General features: G+C 42.8%; 1 protein-coding gene across 1 annotated transcript; it reads left to right on the top strand.

Annotated features, from left to right (window-relative positions):
* The first annotated feature begins 877 nt into the window (after positions 1–877).
* cbx6a (chromobox homolog 6a) lies at positions 878–11,050 on the top strand. Its single transcript, XM_049571192.1, has 5 exons — positions 878–1,148; positions 2,266–2,309; positions 2,516–2,581; positions 3,126–3,192; positions 5,089–11,050. The coding sequence occupies exons 1-5, from the start codon at positions 1,080–1,082 to the stop codon at positions 6,373–6,375; spliced, it is 1,533 nt and encodes a 510-aa protein (XP_049427149.1). The 5' UTR covers positions 878–1,079; the 3' UTR covers positions 6,376–11,050.
* Positions 11,051–13,796: the final 2,746 nt, after the last annotated feature.

The following is a 13,796-nucleotide window of genomic DNA, read 5'->3' as shown; positions in this document are numbered from 1 at the left end:
AGTTTTGGATCATATTTTATAAACTGATAATATGTTTTGTTTGGAAAGTGAGTATTTTAAATAAGTGTAGGGAAGTGAAAAAAATACCCACAGTGCCTTGCAAAAGTATTCTCCAACATTTTGTTCCCTATTTTGTTGTATTACAACCTGTTAATTAAAATGCATTTTATTGGGACTATTTTGTAATAGACTGACTGATAGATCACCAAAATTGGTGAAATGCAGTTAAAAAAAAAAAGATGTGTTGAAAAATTCTGGAATTAAAAAACTGAAATGTGGTGTGTGCATATATTCACTCCCACACATATGGGAGATTTGAACAAAAAGTTGGTGTCACTGGCTGCTGCCTACACATGTCATGTACGAGATTTTAATTAGAACGTGGTATTGAAGGCTGCAACACGTTGGAAATATGAATTAAAAATTGTTTTTGCTTGCTGTCAACACATGGCATGCAGGAGATGTGAATTAAAACTTGGTTTTGCTGGATGCTGTGTACACATCAAGTAAGAGATTTGAAGTGAAACGCAGTGTTGCTGGCTGCTGTATATGGCATGTTGGAGATGTGACTCAAAACTTGGTTTGCTGCCTGCTGTCTACAGATATTTAGGAGATGTGAATTAAAACTTGGCTGCTACACATGTAGGAAAATTGAATTAAAACTTGCTTGCTGCTGTCTTCACATGTCACTCGTGAGATTTTAATCATCTTATTAGCATTAATAGCAGTATAAACATGTGAACTTTTCCTGTGTTTCACAAAGAAGTTGGCATGGCGCCGTCATCACACACACATGATGAGAGCTGAAAGTAGCGCGCGGGTCTTTGCATCCTCTTGAGTGTCTTCATCGTTGCCAGGACGACCAAAGGGGCTGACCCTGGCCACGTGACAGATACGCTGTCCGCCGCCGCTGCCGCCGCCGCCGCTGCTGCTGTAGTGGTGTGTGTGTGAGTGTTTGCATGTGTGTCTGCTGCCTCTCACACAGTGTGGCTGTGGTCGGCCTGAGCAGACAGCAGAGCTTGACGTCTGGAGAGAGCAAAACAGACACAGGTAACGTTAGCTTAGTCCGGGCATGAAAGATGGAGCTGTCGGCGGTGGGAGATCGCGTTTTCGCCGCGGAAGCCATACTGAAACGCCGCGTCCGTAAGGTGAGCTACAGCCGCTGCCGTCCCGCGTGTTTTCTCTTGATGTTGGCCGCGGTCCGGAACGGAACGGCACGGCACGACACGGCGCCGCTCCAGTCCATAGACTCGGGGCTATCTTCTTGCGCCTATGCAACGCTATGGAGGCCTTGTGGCTGGCGGATGCCTTTACTTTGCTAACCAGAGCTAGCTAGGAGCTAACTAGCGAGGCTATCAGTCATGGCTCGTATATTCAGGCATTAGCAGGGCAATAAAAAACACAAAGAAGGGGCTAGCTGCAGAACAAGGCAGCCCAGCCGATGGGCTGAGGGCTGTGGTAGGAAATGGAGGGGCCCTTTTCTCTGCCAGCTAATGGTAGCTAAGGCTATACGGTCACAGTCTGCATTTTACAGCCTGTGGCAGAGGTACATGTAGCAGCCACATTAAAGGCTGTTGGAGGCTACTGCTTTCTGCTGCCGGTTGTGAAAAACGGTCCCGGAACATTAGTCATCACACTCATCTACTGCTGGTGTTAAAGGAGTCAACCAGCCACAGTTGATGAAGGGCATCCAATAGTTTCTCAGTGTTTTATCAGCCCAGTTTGTCTTGTATACTGGGGGGAAAAAAGACCCTATAAATCATGTTAGGGTCCATCTAAAGGGGCTGGTAGTCACAGTTAACCAGCAGGCCCACCAGGCCTCCAGTTACTTCTGAAATTCCTGCTACAACTTCATAGTTGCAGCCTCTCTTGGGAGATGTAAGTAATCAAAGCACTTGACAAAAGTAGGAGCACCATATTTAGGGTGAGGATTAGCTCCTTTACAGATGTATTTCAGTCACTTACCCTTTTTGGAAATGATACAATTTCATGTTCCTGCCATTGCATGGTTACTGTCATGTTAAAAAAAAAGTTAAATGTGTGTGATATTATAGCTTTGAAAGGCAGGGTGAGCACATATCAAGATGAGAACAGCACAGTGTCCCCAATCACAGGAGAAGAAATCTACAACAAGCACATTTTTCCTTTGAAATATAATCAAGTTCCAATATGTTTGCTGCAAATGCATGGAAAGATTAAAGGGATTTCAGAAAAAAGTCTCTCTCCCCTGTTTTTCTTAACCTACCGTCTGTCCTTTTCCTGCAGGGAAGACTTGAATACCTGGTAAAATGGAAAGGATGGGCAATGAAGTAAGTGCTTCCCTTGACTTTGACTTGAACAGGAATTAACAATCCTCGTTCTGTTTAAAGTGAGACGTGTGTCTGTTATACTGTTTTTAATGCCCTCGCATTAAACTGGAAATGTGGATTGAATTAATGTTGGTTAAAAAATATTTTGTGGTAAAATAGTTTCCTTTTTTGTGTGTTTTCATTCATGTTGCTCCATCCTTGTTCAGGCACAGCACATGGGAGCCAGAGGAGAATATCCTGGATGACAGGCTGATACTGGGCTTTGAGCGAAAGTGAGTAAAGCAGTGAATTTGTTGTGTTCATTTCAGTCATTAGTCTCAGCATTTCTACATTGTTATGTGCCCTTACTTTATGTTAACTCCCATGTATCTCACTGTTAGTGCTTGTGCTTGCTTCTTTTACCTCATCCCTGGGTGTCTTTGCCTTCCTCCTCCTCTTCCTGATCTTAAAACACCCCTCTCAGCTGAAGTCCTTTATGTCTGCTGCCAGACCACTTGAAAGCCTTGCACTGCTCACAGAGAGTAGATGTTTACAGTAAACTAAAATGGACACCATAAAACGGACAAACTTAAAAGACACATCAAATGGAAGCTAAAATGGTCGTGTAAAGACAGAGAATCTTGCTGCGTTCAAACATGGCTTCAAACAGTTCGCTGTGCCTGACTGCTCTACTTTCACACACACAGCTTTCATCACCATCTTCTCTTTCCATTTGTTACATTCGCTCTCATTGTGTTGTTCTATTTTTAGCCTGTCTTTACCTGTGTGGTTGTAACTGTCATTTCCTTTTTTTTTTTTTTTTTCCCCCCTCAATAGGGAACGGGAAAGGGAAATGCATGGGCCGAAGAAACGGGGACCAAAACCCAAAAACTTTGTCTTGAAGGTACAGTTCCTGACGCTTGTTTCAATGTTTCAGCATGAAGATGGTACTTTATGGATGCTGCAACACATCAGTAATTTAAAAAGTCAGCCATACACGTGAAAAACAAGCCTTCCAGTAATACACAATGAGCACACCTTTTGTAATGGTCTTAAAATTTATAGCAAAAATCCTTTGTTGGTCACTTTCATCAAGATCCTCTAAATAAGTCCAAATGCTTATGCTGTCGGAAAGTGGAAAGTTCTGTTTGTAAATTCTACTGGTAAAGAGTAAGTTTGGTTTTATTCAACTTGGACCCTATTTTCCCTTGTTTTTGTATCTATGTGACTAATGGGAACGCCAGTTTTTTTAAATTGGTACAGTAATGAGTGAGACCTTTGCAGCCAGCTGCAGCAAAACACACTTGAGTGTAACCATTCAGGGCTTTTTTTTTTTTTTTTTTTTCTTTTGGCACCGAATCTCCACAAAAAGTGCTTGTTTTTGAGCTGATCAGTGAAAACTGATCAGCTCAGATTCTTATAATAAGTATCTGACAACATTTTGGAAAGGATCCCCAGAGATAGACCTTTTTGACTCCGAGTAATATCCTTTTGTTCAACCAGAAACAACCCAGACATCACAATTCCTCCATCCACCAGACTTCATTTAAATAAATAGTAATTTTAGTGTGTATAGAGCCAGTATAATTTCACATCTAACTGGGCAAACTAAGCCTTTATTTAAATTACCCAGAGTGTGGGATTGCTAGAACAGTGGAAAAATGAACAAAGACTTCTTTTGTGAGTTTAATTTTATCTCTGTCAAATTTGAATTAAGCATGTTTTACAATAACAAAATTACTGTTTATTTAAATGGAGTCTGGTGGGATTGGCAATGGCGAATTTTATAGGCTTGTTTCTAGTTAAATAAAAGGATCTTACTCTCAAACAAAAAGGTCTGTCTCTGTAGGGATCTTTCTATAATGTTGTCAGACACTTAGAATAACAATCTGAGCCTGTCAGTGGCAAAAACAAGCACTTGTAGTGGATGTAAATTGACAGTGCCAATGTGCTGTTTCACTGCTGCCAGCTGCAGCGGACTCGCTCACTTTTGGACCAGTGTTAAAAATTGTTGTTGCCACTTGTCACTTAGACTCAAAAACATGAGAAAATAGGGTCCAGGCTGATAAAAACTGAACATACCCTTCAAAGTAAGAATAAGGTCAACCCATCCGGTCTTGCTGGGTTGTAGTTTGCGTTTATCTTGGTGGTATATATATGCTATGTTACTTCCTTTCTCACGCTGCCATTTTCATTATTACAAATCAACTGGCAGCAGGCAGTGCAGTCAGAACGATGTTAAAGTCAAGTGCTTTCTGAAATTTAAATAAAGTTTCACTGTCAACCACAGAGATTTGAATGTTGTACACAAGTTGTTCATGTATATCACAAATAGCCAACAATCAGTAGCTGTTAGGCAGAAGTTTATGGTTACATGTTAAGTGCAGTTACTGCTCAGTAGTCCAACCATGCACTGTTTAGGTGATTTGCAGGCAAAAAAAGATATCCACATGTCTAGAAATCTTGGGATTATGCAGTTGGAAAGAGAGATTTTTGTTTAGTATTTTAAGTATTTAAAGTTTGTATAGTATTTAAATGACAAAACTACACAATAAATACAGTTATTGGAATGCTTTTGGAACATGTTACCTGGATGTGTAATAGAAACATTTAAACAAATGTAACACCTACACGTCTTTCCACCTGCAAAACACCAAAACCATGCTTTTTATGCTCATGTGGGAGGTAAAGTGGGAGCTGTGCAACCCACATTTTCAAATTGTCCGTACAAATTGTGGTGAAAGAGGCAGGTTCTCTACAAAAATAAACCTCACTCCTCCTTCAATGGTTTCTCCTTCAGGCTCTTGCTCAGAAAGGAGGGCCCAGCAGCCGGGGCTCAAATGCCCGTCAAACTACATCTCGCTCCTCTTCGTCCACTTCCAGACGAGCAACTCCTTCCTCCTCAGCCTCACCTCATTTAGCATCTTCGTCCTCCTCCTCCTCCTCCTCCTCCTCCTCTTCCACTGTGGCACCCACTCCCAAACTCAATTCCCTTGCAGCCACCCACAAGCTGAAGAAAGACATTCACCGTTGCCACCGGATGTCCAGGCGCCCCCTGCCCCGCTCAGACCCCATGGCAGCCTCCTTCTCCAACCCCGGTGGCTTCCCCTCCCGCGTGCACGTCTCCCCCTTCTCTGAGACCGTCCGCATCCTCAACCGTAGAGTCAAACCCCGGGAGGTCAAGAGAGGTCGCATCATCCTCAACTTGAAGGTCATTGACAAGCCAGGTAGGGGTGGCACAGCTGCAGGCAGCCGGAATATCACAACAGGACGCCAAAATATCCCCTCCCGCAATCGCATCATCGGGAAGAAGGGAGAGGCACCCTATAGACCTTTCCAGCCCCCTCTGAAGATGCTCGGTTTCCCGATGTATGGGAAGCCATTTGGGCTGCAGTGTGGAGGCCCTTTGTCCTTTCACTCCCACCCAGGCTCCAGCACAGGGGCCAGGGACACCCACTCTACTTCCTCCCAGTACCAGTCACCTCCTTCTCCGTCTAGCTCCAGCAGCTCTGAAGGAAAATCTAGCACCTCAGCTGCTCAGCCCCAGCCTGCCACAGGAGCCTCACCTTCCAGCGAGGGTCCCAAGTCCAGTAAACCTCACACAGAGACCCAGAAGGGCCAGAGCGCCAAGCTAGCTGCTCCTGCCCCGTCCTCAGATGCAAACTCCACTGCATCAGCATCGCAATTCCTCCCTGCCTCACCATCATCTTCCTTGGAAGACGAGGAGGAGGACAGTGCCCTTGATCGTTCGGCGACCCCAGAGGGAGACAGGAAAAGTCCTCGCCAGCGCAGGGCTAAACGCCAGCCGCCCACGACCCCTGCCTCCATCACCCCTGGGGACCAGAGCTCTGCCCCTGCCGAACCCCAAAGGGTGCCTGCAGAGGGAGACCCCGACTGGCACCCTGAAATGGCACCGAGCTGTAAGGATGTGGTGGTCACCGACGTCACCACCAACCTCGTCACTGTCACCATAAAAGAGTTCCCCTCTCCTGCCTCCTGCCCTGCCTCACCCTCCGCTAGCCCTGAAAATGCCTCCTCCCCTCCCCCCTGCACCACCATTGACGACCCCTCCCCACCCAAGCCATAGGAGATCAGATGTTATGAAGTCGATTGCCATTGATGATGGAAGAAAATATCATGCCAGTGTTGCCACTTCAGCCCCCTCCTACCTTTTTCTTAAAGGTGTGTCCATATTCGTGTAACAATTAATGAAATGCAATGTAACTTAACAACGCCCAGCCATTGAATAGTATGAAAAAGAGCATATTTTTTTTAAGAGAAGTGTATAAATTTGAAAACGGGCAGCTAATACGCCCTGAAATTGCCATATTTTTGTCCACTTGCACAGCACTGACTCTTTTAAGGCAGACTTGGATGGAAATGGTATTTGTTTTCTTTCCTTTGCTTCAGACATGCTCAGATTAGCCTGTTTGATGTAATAACAAATTGTCCAAAAAAAAGTGAAAACACACAACCATCTGGTGTGTGGGGTGAGCTTTTATCAAGCACACTTATATGAAAGAAACAAATACTTTTTTGATTGAGGCTCTGCTGTGAAGGCTGTTATTGAAAGCCTTCAGGTGTTATGCCAATTTCCTGCCCCGTATAGTTTGATTGGAAGTCCAGCTTGTTAATGATAAATGAGGTGATGTGTTTTTGCACTTAACACAGTTGGACTCTCATATATTGCATCAATACAGCGAGGTAAATGCAATGCACTTGACTGCATCGAAAAACAACCTATTTTATGTAGTTCATCAATTTTTCAAAGCCTTTTCCTCTTGCTCTCTTGAACGCACATGCATATATACATACAGTATGAGTAAGTATTTATATGCACGCACAACCTTAAAAGCTGCAAATGAATATACAAAAACAATAGTTTTTAAGTTATTGCTGTCCTTGCCGTCTTTCCCTGCTTGCCTTGTTTTCTCACGAACCCACCATCTTCTTTAACTCTGTGACGTCCACCAAGACTCTAAACTGGCCGGCAGTTGGTTGTGAAATTTTCCTCTTTACGCCAGATTTGCGTCATGTAACTTCTAAACTTGTCAAGGTCTAGAAGGTCCGTGAGCTGAACACAGTTCAGGCTGAAGCCACCAACCAAATGCAGCTAAAAATAGTAGTTTGTTGAGCCTTTGAGCCACTTGGCAGGTGTTTGAAGTCTGTGGAACATGTATCAAGGTGGTTTGGCTTTTTAACATCAGAAGTGACGGGTAAGCTTGTCTCCTTACCTTCCACTTTGGCAGTTAGAGCAAACAGCTTTACACCCTGTTTTGTTCCTTTTGAATGTTGCTTGTCAGTTTAGCTAACAGTGCTTTATTAGTATGTTCTCAAGTTTCAATAGAAGTGGTTCTTATGTAGCATGTTTCAGTCTCCTCCTGCTACCCATAGGATCAGATAAACTGAACCAGGCCAAGACTGTGTCAGGAATTTGAGGACAAGTGTTATTTTCCTCCTCCTTCGTCAGCTTATTCAGCAACTCTCTGTCTGGCGTGGTAATGGGTTACTGTGCCAGTTGTTTTAGGTTATACCAAAACATAAACAGACGTGGTTTGGCATCTGTGGAATTAAGAAGAACTTTTGGAGAAATAGAAACTTTACACCCTTTAATAGAATTGTTGTCGAACTTCCTTTAAAGGCGTCATTTTCTGAACGATGTGTAATGAAGAATAGTTTCTCTAGTTACAATCAAGTAGTTTTAGAAGTGAAGGTATGCCAGCTTTCGGTATCTCTGTCAGTGTTTTTGTAGCTCAGTTGATGAATCACAGCAGTTAAGCTAGGGTTATGCTCGCCATAGAGTCCCTGGCACAAGGTTTGCACACCAAAAAATTATGTTACCATGACTTTTTTGTCAAGCAGGAAGGCTCCTAAAGTAGTTGCGCTGCTTGGCTGTGCACCTAGTGCCTAGTTTTAGATGGATGCCTTTGAGGGAATCTGAAGACAGACATCTCTACGACTCTTCATTGAGAGACTGGAGGGACAGTCAAATGGCCTTAAATTCTTGAAAAGAAATAGCCGCCACACTGGGGAAAGAAGAGGTGTGGGGGAATATGAGAGATCGCTGTAAAAGCAAAAACAAAAAAGGGTGGCAACCTGAGGGGGGAATCAAAGCGGTACAGAAGAATTTTCACTTGAAGGTAAACAACTGCAGTAATTACAGAGTACACAGTTGCAATGATTGGTGGTATGTTGACGCTAACTACTGTTGCCAGGCAGCCTACTTTTCTGTGAGGTTTTCCGTCAACACTGGTTGGCTTCTTGCTTACCCACAAAATATTTTGCCACCTGGCTTTTTGGAGCATTTTGCAACGTACAACTCATTGAGCATAAACGTCCATGTATGCTTGTACCTTGCTTGCCACCTATGGAGGCTTGTGCCACGGTGTCTCGCGAAAGTATTTACAAAGCTTGATGGTTCCACCACAGCTCCTGGTTTGGTCCATAGTGTCAGCCTAACTCTGTCCACTGTAAAGAAGTACTCTGTCCGTTAACTACATTGCCTCCCATTTGAAATAGCATGCAGGTTTGCCCTTCGAAGCTCAGCCATCCTGTAGCAATGCCGCTTACAGCAAGAAAACTGTGACCAAGTTCTTGCATTGCAGGTTTGCCACTAGCTAATCACAGCCCACACTGAAACAAAATGTGTTTTCAAAATTCAAGTGGAATACAGTTGCACTTTGCACTGTGTTTCCACCACAAGTGTCTACATGAAGGGTAAGGCAAGGTGCTATGTCATGATTTAGACCCTGATCTTTGGTTATTTCATTACTTGCGGTGACCCAGTGCTCTTGAGGAAGAGAAACCTTGACAAATTAGACCCAAGGATGCATTGATGTGCCAGGCTCAAACATGAAAAACATCCTCTCTTGCCACTGATTTCTCATGTGGTATATCACCTCATGACAAATTCTCTTTCGTCTGGCTGATAATTGCATCAGCTTGGTGCTTCTCCAGCCGTTTTACCAGATTACAGTTGCCTCATTTTTACTGTCAAAAGGTGAGCAAGTGTTTTGTTTCCGGCCTTGCAGTTTTTACCTTTTTACATAGGTGACAACCTTTGACGAGGACATTTTCAGACCTGAGAGCAAAGGATGTTGGCGCAGTTGTTTTCTACGAACACATCAAGTGTGCTGTCTGTCAGTGGCATTATGTTACAGTCAGAAAGCGTGTCGGGTGGTTAGAAAAGAAGCTTTATATTGGAAGGTGTGATCCATCACCCACATGGTCTTGAACATTCGCCGAGATTGTTCACAGCAGGATGTTTTCAGCTGAATGTCTGAAAGCCGTTCAAAGTTTTTGACCTTCAAGTCCACCTGAAGTACTTCAAAAGAAACCCGGCCCTTTATACACAGACTCCGAACCCTTTTCTTTGGTGCTGCCTGCTCTGTCTAGACCTTCCCAGACCTTGGCTCTTACTCTGGTGTACCTGTGTGTTACAGTATTTTAAAAATAAAAGAAAAAAATCTTCCGCATGTGTTGCCTTATAGCTGCTCCGTTCAACCCCAGCTGCACTCCAGGCGACGTTTACCTCGTCTTACTCCGCTCTTACATGCTATAAAAGGAAAAAAAACAATAGAAAAGAAACCGTCTGACTTGCCATGGCTTTGGTGGTAGAGATAAAGTTTTATGATCTCGCAAACAGTAAATAACCTCGAAAGGCTTCAGCGTTCTCCATGTCTTCGTTAATGCAGACGAGGAAGATGTCGCCTCCTCTCCTGTCATGTACTGGATGGTTCTAGTTGTTGTCAATACTGTTTCAATACTCTCATAGGTTACATGTGGAAGGATTTATTCCAAAATGGCACATCCATTATATGAAGAAAACAATAAGCGAGTTACTCTTACGAAGTGGTCTCAAGCTCAAATTCAAATCAAGGTACTTTTTCAAAGGACAGTACTTAACTTAAATCCTCATTTGACAAAGTGAAAAACTATATTTTCCAGAAACAGACGAACTAAAGGATTATTTTCTTCTCCAAATGGATATATCGTGATTTGGAATAGATTTTTTCATCAACTATATCTTTGATATCTTTAAGTGGTGGATAGAAGTGACTCTTGCAGTTGGTAGATGTGTAAGGTATTAGGCTGCTAGGCGATGTTTCCAACAGTTGATAGAAATGTTTTTTTCTTCTTTTTCCTTTCTCATATGGAGTAGCACAACTCAACTTAGTGGCCTATCTTTCAACCAAATAGGGCTCTTGATTTTGTTATTTCACTTTTTTAAGCCTTTTGTTTCCCTTTTTGGAATTGTTTTACATTTATGTGATGTAATTTTAAGTGCTAGAAGTATTTGGCACTGATTGGGAAAAAAGGAAGGATCCTTGTTTAAATGTATGGATAAAGATGCTTAATGAATTGAAAATTGTGCTTTTTAAGCCGTTTTTTTTCCCCTTTGTACTGTACATTAATACTTTTTTTTGAAATATGCATAATTAATGTTAATGTGATGCTGTTTATTTGAATGCCATTTTTTTTAATAGTCCAGTATGGGTTTGATCGGAAGGCAAACTCCGACTGATTTAAATGTGTCAAGACTGCAGTTTTGTCTGGTATAATGCTAATATGAACTATTTACATTGTATTGATGGTAATGACGAGGAGGTGGAGGATAACGATGACATTGTAATGTATCTGAACTTCTGAAGCATGTTTTGCAAACCCTTATTGTACAGATTATGTATTCAGTGTCATGTTACCCGTTGTTGCTTTCTGTGTTTCTTGTACAAGGCTTTTAATTAAAAGCTCTTTAAAAAGCACTTTGCTCTGTTGTACTTTTTCAGCTGCTCTCTTATATTTTGGTGTCGCTGTGTAGACTTTAACTTTAGCTTTGAAACTGAACAAATCCATTTAGCAACAAGCAAGATTTGCTTTCTAAAGTGCGAGATAAAATCATTCAGCCTCCGCCTTTCATTCCTCTTTCATTTAGCAACTTCCCACAGACAGAAAACTTTAAAGTTCAGCAGTGCTGCAACAAAAAGAGAGAATTCCTGGTTTGGTATGTCATCTGTAAACATTGCCTCCATGTCTCCTAATGACCAATAATGGGCAGAAAAGTAAGCTGAATGAATAGAAGAAAGTCAGGGTGAATGTTTGGTTGCTGGGGTGCTTTGCACAGAACATACCATAACCTTTAAATTCTTTCCACCTTGAAGCTGCATTAACTGAGCTATGATGCCACTGGGGAGCAGAAGAGCAACCTGGAAACACAATACTGATTTATATCACCTAATTAACCTTTTACAGCAAATTTGTAAGCAAAAAGTTGCCCGCTGGGGTGCCCAGTAGCTCGCCTGATAGAGCGGGCAACCCTTGTACAAAGGCATTGTACTTGCTGCGGCGGCTTTGGCCTCAGCTCTGACCTGTGGCCCTTTGCTGCATGTCGTCCCCTCTCTTTTCCCACACTCATCCTGTCCTGTATAATTAAGGCAAAAAATACATAAAAATAATCCTAAAAAAGTCGCCTATCATTGAGAAGAAGCAGCAACATTAGCATTCATTTGGAGTCGTGTTTCAAGCCACCTGGTGAATGTGTCCAATACTCACTCTCCGTTTAGCTCTGCTTTTCTTTTCTAGTAACTCTGGACAAAAATGCACTGATCAACATTAAAACCACTGGCTGGTGAAGTTAGTAACATCGATCATTTCATTACAATTCAACATCCTGCTGGGAAACCTTGGGTCCTTGAATTCATGAATCATTCAAAGGATCTCAAGTACCTGTAGGAACCTTGTGTTCATTTTTTTGTTTGTCTTTTTGGTCCGCTTTCAACCCTCTCACCAAGCTTGTTTCCAACCACAACAGCAACTATTCTCAGTGGGGAAAAAAAGAAAAGCTGTGATAAAACAGCATCAAACAGCACACAGGCAAAGTCAGAGATTTCCTGGTGAACATGGTGGAGCATTTAGCAGCTCAAGAGCCTGATGTACACCGACAGGCCACACCATTAAAAGCACAAACAGGTGGGGTAAATAACATTGATAAGCTCGATACAATGCAATGTTCTGCTGAGAAACCTTTCTGCCACCCAAACACTGTTGCAGACAAAGTCCACCCCGTCATGGCAACATCACTCACACATAAACTGCTCAGGGAAGACCAGAGGAACATGACAAAGAGCTCAAGGTGTAAACCTGGTCTGCATATTCCCCAGATTCCAATTTTATTGAGTATCTGTGGGACGTGCCGGTACCCACAGGACTCGAAGGATCCGCTGCCAAAGCCCTGGTGCCAGAGACCACATATGTTCCACGTTGCTCTTGCTCCCACAGATGCTTGATTGGACTGGGATCTGGGGGATTTGGAGGCCAGGTCGACACCTTGAGCCCTTTGTCACATTCCTCGAGCCTCTTCGGAGCAGAAACAAAAAAATGAACACAAGGTTCCCGCAGGTATTTGAAATCCTTTCAAAGTTCCTTTTTAAAGTTTGGCAGTTTGAGGGAAGAAACTCCTTAAAAGTATTTGATAATCAACATTAATAGACATGGGGTGTTGAAAGTGCTTGAATAGACATGTGTTGTACAAGAGTAGAAACTGAAGTTCTCTTGATAATTTCTGCCATCACTGTAACAGCACAGCTGACAAGTGTTGACACATCCAAGCCTCTCTCTCATTTTAATTGCTGTCTCTGAGCTTCTGTGGAGCTGCTACTTCTCATTAGTGAAATTCTCAGTGTTGTAACAGTAATTGATCTTGATCCGTGTCTCAGACTATGCCATGTTAGGTCCCACAATGTGAGGGAATTAGGCCTGTAAGGTCCCTGAGAAGTCCTTAAATTTGATGTTGGAGAAAGTCTGAGATCCCTGTTAATGATGAGCTTAAAATACTCCCCTGAATCTGGTGGGCAATTTATACAAAAACACGATCATTATAACAGGTAATACACGTTTAGTTACTCCCTAAATATACCAGGTACATATTAAAAGAGTACATACCCAGCATTTAGCAGTTTTAGCAGGAAGTAAAAACTAAAACTTAACGAAAAACTGACTCAATATTGGCCTCACTTCTTATATTTCTTCCTCTGATGGCAATATTGCTGCTGTAGTTCCCTCATGTCCCCACAGGGTGGCACTGTTGGGCCATATTGGTGCGCTCATATGAAGGCAGCAGAGCAGCATCTGTCTGTTTTCAGAGGGATTGTGAAGCTGGGGTGATGTTAAGGTCATCACGCCTGGGTATTCATCTCCTAGTGTTTTGATGTTATGATGAATACATACATCTGCCTTCTTCTTTTCCACAGCCAGTGTTTTATTTTATTTTTCTTCTGTTCAGACTGTTGAAACGGATGTAAAAAGGAGACTGACACAGAGAGGTGATACATAGGTCCCTTGTTAATTTTCTCTCCTCTCCCTCTATTTCTCTCTCTTGTCTCTTCCCTCCCTGGCAGTATAACACCGGATTTATGAGCCAGATGGAGCTAAAATAGTCACCGTAATGTGATGCGTTTGGCCCACATCTGTGTGTGTGTGTGTGTGTGTGTGTGCGTATTAGTGTGTATGTGC

Source organism: Epinephelus fuscoguttatus, linkage group LG3 (genome assembly GCF_011397635.1).
Source record: "Epinephelus fuscoguttatus linkage group LG3, E.fuscoguttatus.final_Chr_v1".
NCBI lineage: Eukaryota > Metazoa > Chordata > Actinopteri > Perciformes > Serranidae > Epinephelus > Epinephelus fuscoguttatus.
This window is presented reverse-complemented; position numbering and strand designations above follow the sequence as displayed.